Source organism: Pseudoliparis swirei, chromosome 3, assembly GCF_029220125.1.
Source record: "Pseudoliparis swirei isolate HS2019 ecotype Mariana Trench chromosome 3, NWPU_hadal_v1, whole genome shotgun sequence".
Taxonomy (NCBI): Eukaryota; Metazoa; Chordata; class Actinopteri; order Perciformes; family Liparidae; genus Pseudoliparis; species Pseudoliparis swirei.
The window spans coordinates 1,248,642-1,256,603 of NC_079390.1; the positions used below are offsets into that span (position 1 = coordinate 1,248,642).

The 7,962-nt window shown below is 49.2% G+C and overlaps 1 protein-coding gene across 1 annotated transcript in view; it reads left to right on the forward strand.

The window, feature by feature from the left end:
- Nucleotides 1-1,176: 1,176 nt before the first annotated feature.
- The window catches only part of kctd16b (potassium channel tetramerization domain containing 16b), a 77,207-nt gene continuing 70,421 nt past the window's right edge, over nt 1,177-7,962 (forward strand). The window contains exon 1 of the mRNA XM_056411458.1: nt 1,177-1,990. Within this exon, the coding sequence (XP_056267433.1) occupies nt 1,177-1,990 (814 nt within the window). The remainder of the gene's footprint in view (nt 1,991-7,962) is intronic.

Consider the following 7,962-nt stretch of genomic DNA (forward strand, 5'->3'; position numbering starts at 1 on the left):
GTGTGTGTGTGTGTGTGTGTGTGTGTGTGTGTGTGTGTGTGTGTGTGTGTGTGTGTGTGTGTGTGAGCAGCCGTGAAGACACCACCCAGCTCTGCCGGAGAGGGGCGGGGGGCGGGATGCTCGCTTCAGCACCGCGGACAGCTCCCGGTAGAAGCGGCGGCGGCGGGTCGGTCCTCTCGCTGCGGAGGAGGAAGAAGAAGGAGATTTATTTTATTATTATTTTGAAAGATATACAATCCGTTTCCTCGAGGAAGAGGAGGAGGAGGACTCAATCCAATCCGGATCAGACGGCACCTCTTGTAGCGACCGGCTCAATCCAGCACAGGACTCCCCGGTTGTTGCGCGTGCGAAGTTCCAGCCACCGGACCCGGGATTCTGCCTCCTCGCGCCGGCCCCGCAGCCCGGAGACAACCGGCTGCTGTCGGGGGAAGTTGAAGAGAAAAGTGACGTCACATCAGCACCTTCTGGAGCCTGGACCAGGTCCTAAGTTCTTGGACTTTTTCCTCGTTTGCCCACGTTCTGTCGGTCTGTGTGTGTGTGTGTGTGTGTGTGTGTGTGTGTGTGTGTGTGTGTGCGTGCGCGTGCAGAAGGATTTATATGTGTCTATTGAGTAGGACTTTTTCATTGGGTGCTATATAGGCGTTACAGTCTCCACCGGTACCCCCCCCACCCCCTGTAATGCTCTTACTTCTGAGGCTTTGATGCGCCCGGATACATTTCCGCTCTCTCTCTCTCTCCCTCCCTCTCTCTCTCTCTCCCTCTCTCTCTCTCTCCCGCCCTCTCTCTCTCTCTCTCTCTCCCTCCCTCTCTCTCTCTCTCTCCCGCCCTCTCTCTCTCTCTCTCTCTCTCTCTCGCAACACTGATTCTTTCCTCCTCTCAGTTTTCCATCAGTTTTCCATCAATCCATCCATCCATCTCAGCCTTCTTTTTTAATTTACATTTTTAAGAGGGGGACGCCCCGGACTGCTATCTCTCCCTTCCTCCCTCTCTCCACCCCCCCCTCTCCCTCTCCTCCTCTACCTCCCACTGCAAAACAAAAAGACCGGTACAGGTGATAATGACCATATATGGATCGATGGATATTTTAACCGAGGACACAGATAAGGAACTTGTAACCCCCTGAACCATTTCGTGTGGTACTTCCGGTTTAGGTGTGCAGCCGGCGAGGAGCTCTTCATGACGGAGACGATGGCGCTGAGTGGCACTAACTGTCGGACTAACAGCTTCCCCGATGTGGTGGAGTTGAACGTGGGCGGACAGGTGTACTACACGCGCCACTCCACTCTGGTGGGAACCCCCAATTCAGTCCTCGGAAAGCTGTTCTCCTCCAAAAAAGACGCATCCAATGACTTGGCGCGAGACCCCAAGGGCCGGTACTTCATCGACCGGGACGGGTTTCTATTCCGGTACGTGTTGGACTACCTCCGGGACCGGCAAGTCGTCCTCCCGGACCACTTCCCGGAGAAAGGGAGGCTCCTGAAGGAGGCAGAGTACTTCCAGCTCCCCGACTTGGTGAAGCTGCTGACCCCGGAGGAGATCACGCTCAGCCCGGATGACTTCTTCCACAGCGACAACGAAGACGGGTCCCACGGCAGCGACCCGCGGCAGTGCCCGCCCTCCTTGCTCGTGCCCGCGGATAGGAAGAGCGGCTTCATCACGGTGGGGTACCGGGGCTCGTGCACCACGGGCCGGGAGAACCAGACCGACGGCAAGTTTAGGAGGGTGCCTCGGATACTCATATGCGGCCGGGTGGCTCTCGCCAAGGAGGTTTTCGGGGAGACCCTGAACGAGAGCCGGGATCCGGACCGGACCCCGGATCGGTACACCTCCCGGTTTTACCTCAAGTTCAAGCACCTGGAGAGGTCCTTCGACATGCTGTCGGAGTGCGGCTTCCAGATGGTGGCCTGCAACTCGTCGGTCACCGCGTCGTTTGTCAACCAGCACACGGAGGAGAAGGTCTGGTCCAGCTACACCGAATACGTCTTCTACCGTAAGTGACACCGGCGCCTTTAAAAAATTTTTAATGTATTAATTTAATGCCGCAGGTCATCCCTCACGTGCGGGCACATGACGTCAGAGTCACCGCTAGGGGGCGCACTTGTTCAGCTGGTCCTGTGTGGTGAGGCTGAGTGGGCGTGTCCAGCTCAGGACATCCCCCTGTGAGGCACGTGGTCCACGCTGCTTCCACCTGTTTACCTGTTTACTCTGACATTGAGACACTCTTTACACTTTTTAAAACATTCATCTATCCTCCTCAGACCAGCTCGTTCATCGGTCCTCTGCGGACTTTTGGGGTTTGCATTTCTTCTTTGACTCATTTGAGTTCTCCTAAGACCTGACACGTACTCTAAAGAGGACATCCTGTATATAAAGATATACTGTACATATATATATATATATTTATATACTGTATATATATATATGTATAAGAGGACATCCTGGGCTTTCCAGTGATACCACGTGAATAGAGGTAATACCACGTGGGTCGGGTGATTGTGAGTAGGGGTGGTACCACATGGGTCGGGTGGTACCACGTGGGTAGGGATGATATACCACATGGGTTGGGGTAATACCTGAATAGGGGTGATACCACGTGGGTAGGGATGGTGGGAAGGGGTGATACTACGTGAATACAGGTGATACCACGTGAATACAGGTGATACCACGTGAATACGGGTGGTTGATCGGGGTGATACCACGTGGGTCGGGTGATACCATGTGGGTCGGGTGATACCACGTGGGTTGGGTGATACCATGTGGGTCGGGTGATACCACGTGGGTAGGGTGATACCATGTGGGTCGGGTGATACCACGTGGGTCGGGTGATACCACGTGGGTAGGGTGATACCATGTGGGTCGGGTGATACCACGTGGGTCGGGTGATACCATGTGGGTTGGGTGATACCACGTGGGTCGGGTGATACCACGTGGGTCGGGTGATACCACGTGGGTCGGGGTGGCATGATGACAACTTCCTCTTCCTTCTGGCACAACATGACGTCTCTATCAGCACATTTTAAGAAAGTCAAAGGTTAAGTGAAATATCGCTGAATTATTGTCTTTTTTACGATGATATTCATATATTTCTTGTTTATTGACATGTCAGGAATGGTATGTCCTACATTTCCATTCAAGAGTCAAACGGCCTGAATGAGCTCAGTGAGTTCAGTTTGGTGGAAACCAATCAGCGCTCCTCTGGGGGTCTCTGTTAATCTGAGGCGTGGTGGTCTCTCCCGGAGGCGAGCCTCTCCTTCGTGTTGTATTTTCTTGCCGGTTAGTTTATATTTCATAACTAGATTTTGATAATTTCTCTCCGGTCCGAGGCGGCAGAGCGACGATTTTCTCATCTCGGTGCATTCCTGGCGCTCCGCCTCCCGTCGGCTTTCATCCGTCCCGTCCTTTCAACTTCTTGCGTTTCCTTCTGGCTTTTTCTGCTTCATTCGGTTTCCTCCGTCTCTGGCAGCAGCAGTGAGGACGAGATTGTGAAGGAAGAAGAAGAAAGTCAGCTTCAGTCAGATTTTATGATGCGACGAGAAAAAGAATCTCTGATATAATTTTATTTTTCCAAACTTGATTGCTGACATAAAACAGGCAGCGTGACGCTCGGCGTGCGCTCCGCTCGCACTGCTTGCTTATATGGATTAAATAACCTTCCTGGATCTGTAGCAGAGGCCATTATTTTTTTTAAAGATGCCATGAAATATATAAATACAAAAAACAGGCCTGGAAAAATGGAAAAGTCTTTATTTTTCTTTCTATAAGTAATACATTCTGCTGTTTAAATAATTAATCTGATTTAACTGCATTAAAGTGCCGCAATAAACTAAACCCCGCCGGCTTTCCAAGATAGTTGCAACGCTTTGTTGTATTTTGTTTAAATCTATAATTTTCTTACCCAGAGTATGCCCTGGCCTCATCGGGGCGTCGCTAGGCAGATTTTAGTGGTGCTTCATGTTGTGATGTCATTAAATGAAACTATAGTTTCTCACATGGATAGTTATTTATAACACATGCTACATGTGTGTGTGTGTGTGTGTGTGTGTGTGTGTGTTCTTGTTTGTTTTCTCCACCTTCAAATTACAATCCAAGAGCCCATCATCATACTTAGGGACAAGGGGACAGGCACTAGGACCTGGGGGAGGCTGCCGCGCTGGCCGTTACGTAACTCAGCTGCTCATTGAATCAGAGTTTTGATGTGTTGAATGATGTGAGTTTTATAGAATAAAGAGAGAGACGCCGTTTAGAGACCACGAGGCCAAGCAGCCGCCACCGTCTTCCTCCTCTCTCGTCTTCCTCCTCTCTCGTCTTCCTCCTCTCTTCTCTCATCTTCCTCCTCTCATCTTCCTCCTCTCTTCTTCCTCCTCTCGTCTTCCTCCTCTCTTCTCTCGTCTCTCATCTTACTCCTCTCTTCTCTCTTCTTCCTCCTCTCTCGTCTTCCTCCTCTCTCGTCTTCTTTCTCTCTTCTCTCCTTCGTCTCCTTTCACATCTTCTCATTTCGCTCTTGTCATCATCTTTCCTCTCTCTCGTCTCAGTCCTCCTCCTCCTCCTCCTCCTCCTCCTCCTCCTCCTCCTCCTCCTCCTCCTTCTTGGGAGCCAAAAGGAGCAACGCGGCGGACCCCGTTTGCCTTTAAACGCATCGCCGCTATGTCTCTCCTCCCGTCTCCCGTCTCTCCTCCCGTCTCTCCTCTCTCCTCCCGTCTCCTGTCTCTCCTCCCGTCTCTCCTCTCTCCTCCCGTCTCCCGTCTCTCCTCCCGTCTCTCCTCCCTCCTCTCCTCTCTCCTCCCGTCTCTCCTCCCGTCTCTCCTCCCTCCTCTCCTCTCTCCTCCCGTCTCTCCTCCCGTCTCCTCCATCATGGCCTTTCATACCGTCTTCTCATTGGTTGTCGTTCTATCTGAATGTTTTATTATTTTCATCTTCTCGTCATCGTCAGCTCTAAGCCGTGGTGATGATGATGTCATCACTTCACGTGGTCTCTGTAACGGAGACATTCATGTTTAGGAAAAGTGCTTTAGGGAAATTTGATGTATTCAAAGTTTCATGTTTTTCTCTCCAGAAGCCTGAAGCATCTCTTTCTCTTTCTGGATGTTTCCTCTCCTCACTCATCCATCTTTCACTTCCTTCTTTTTCTGGATATTCAAATTCAGCCCCCGAATCCCCAGGAGGCAAACAAAATAATTAATTAATTAATTTGTTTTCCGTGTGACTGATGATGAATCATCTGGTGACAGTTGGTTCTGTGGTGTCGGCCGCGGGGCCCGACAGAACCGCCCGACCACACACCTCGACACCGCAGAACAAACACGCCGCTGTTCATCGGTCACCATGACGACAGGTGATGCTGCGTCTTTGATAGCACTATTATAATTCTACCACAGCCAGCGGTGCTATATTTAATACTCCTATAGCCACTATACGGCTAACGGTATAGCTCCCACTACGGTACCAATACTTTAACATGGCCACTGCCAACACAGGGACAGGCTTGACTCCTTTCCTCACTTCCTACCCTCTTCTTCTGGCTCCCTTCAGATTACCACACACATTGTGGATCAGTCGGCCTTCATTCTGATCTCAGCTCGCTGTAGAGAGAGACTCAGCACTCACATCTTCCTCTGACCTAGTTTCCGTACACTAGGAAACAAGACCAGCGTCATCGTAGCGGCTGGTAATATCTACATCGAAGACATTATTTGAAAAGATGATCCATATCTAAACTTGTTTAAAGTGTGGTCTGGTTGCGTAATCCTCCTGGGTGATGTTTACGGATGCTGGGTGGGTGGTCGTCTTCCTCGTGTTCTGTTGCTGCCTCTCGCGTCGAGACGCTGCTCTGGAGATGCTGCCAGCTTCTCTCTCCATCTTGTGTTCTACAAGCTGCAAGAGAAAAGGAGACTGAGTCAGAAATACAGAACAGGTTGTGAGGAAACAGAAGAGCCGATGACCCCTGCACCGCCTCCGCAGCCACACATGAAACACGGCTTTCCACCGGGAGCAGAAACTACTCTTGTAACCGTGTTTTTGAGGCACGCGGCTGATATGATGTAAAGGAAATACATTTAAATGTAACATGTCGTGCAACAATACGTTATGTACGCATATCACACTCAGCTCTTTAGTTTCCTGGACACTTATAACCTGCTGGATATTCACTGGCTTGTGTATATATTGTTTCCTCTGTATATTTAATATTGTAGTATTAGTATTTAGTATAGTTATTGAGTTTAATTTATAATACATATTTTTTTATTTTATATTTTATTTATTTATTTTATTCATTTCTTTATTTTTTATTTTATTTTTTAATTTTGATTTAGATTTTAATTTTTAATTTGATGTTTTTAATTTGTATTTGTATTTCAAGATTTTTTAAAAATAATTTATATATATACATTTATTTTTAATTACATTTTGAATTTTAGATTTTATATATCTTTTGAATTTTGAATTTTATATTTTATAAATATATTTATTATTCATTTTATTAACATTTTACATTTTAAATACTTTTTTCATTAATGCTCTAATGTGCACCCGCTGCTGTGATCCTGACATTTCCCCACTGGAGTAATAAAGGAATATCTAATCTAATCCATCCATTCTGGGAGGTGTCTGTGTGGAAGGAGACAGACTTCCTGTTTGCCTAGCCTCCCGTTGACCTTCTCCCTCTGGGAAGATTAGTGCATTTACGTAGCGTAGATTCCCATAATCCTCCTGGGCCTCTGGAGGATACGGGGCCCGAGATGGAGAGAGGAGGAGAGTGAACACCGGAGCGTCGCCTCCTCCCTCCTCTCGGCGACTCCCTCGTCTCCTCGGCCCATTTTCTCCTCTGTGACTCTTGACACTCCCCACCCCCCGCTAAGTGCTCGGCGGTGCGGCGCGTTGCCGTAATGACAGCAGCTGCAGCCGGAGTGAGCTCTTCTTCTTCTCCTTCTCCTCCCTCTTCTTCTCCTCCCTCTTCTCCTCCCTCTTCTTCTTCTTCTCCTCCGCTCAACCCCGGACCGTCTGTGTTGCCGCTGCTGCAATGCATCAACGCTTTAATAGTTCCCCCGCTATGCGCCGCCGCCGCCGCCAGATTGGCTGGAAACGGCGTGTTCAGGATGCTCCGGGTTCCCGATGGCGTCGGTAATCGCTTCGTCCCAAAGCGCCCGTCGCGGTTCGTACCGACGCCGGCGGCCATTTGTTTGTTTCCATGTTTCACAAACAGAAGATCTCATCAAAACAGACGACCGACACACTGAGAATAATATCATTTTATTTAATGTGGAGTCTCGGCTTCACTAGTTTTCACTTTATTTTATATATAGGGGGGGGGGGGGGGGGGGCATCAGCAGGGCCATGAGAGGAGGCATCAGACACAGCCAGATCCAATGGAAGTAGTCATGTGTGATGGAGAGATGTACATTCATCCATAAGGAGAGAGGAGAGGAGAGAGGAGCTCAGTGTAACCTAAACATTCATAAGGAGAGAGGAGAGGAGAGAGGAGAGGAGAGAGGAGATGAGTGTATCCTCAGACGTTATGCGTCTCCTCTTACACAAAGAAACATGGAGGAGCATTTGGAACCGTAAACGGTTCTTCAGAGAGATGCATTGAGGAACCGTTTCTGGTTCCTCAAAGAACCTTTCAACCCAGGGTTCTCTAAAGCAGGGGTCCCCAACCCCCGGACCGCGGCCCGCTACCGGTCCGCGGCTTGGTTGGAACCGGGCCGCGGAAAAAAAGTGAATAAAAAAAGTTGTAATTTTTGTGTGTGTAATCAGTCGGAAAAATATCTTATTTTGAAAAAGGACCGGATACACCCGTGTGTACGTCTGAGCCGCGTTCAGGAGTCTTAATGTTGTGGTTTATCGCTGCAGGCGAGTCTCACGCGCCGAACCCTCTGCTGGCGGCACAGTGACAAAGAATCTTAAAACATATTCAACCTGCTCAATGAATTCTGTCACTTCAGGGAAACGACAACTGTTTTCAAG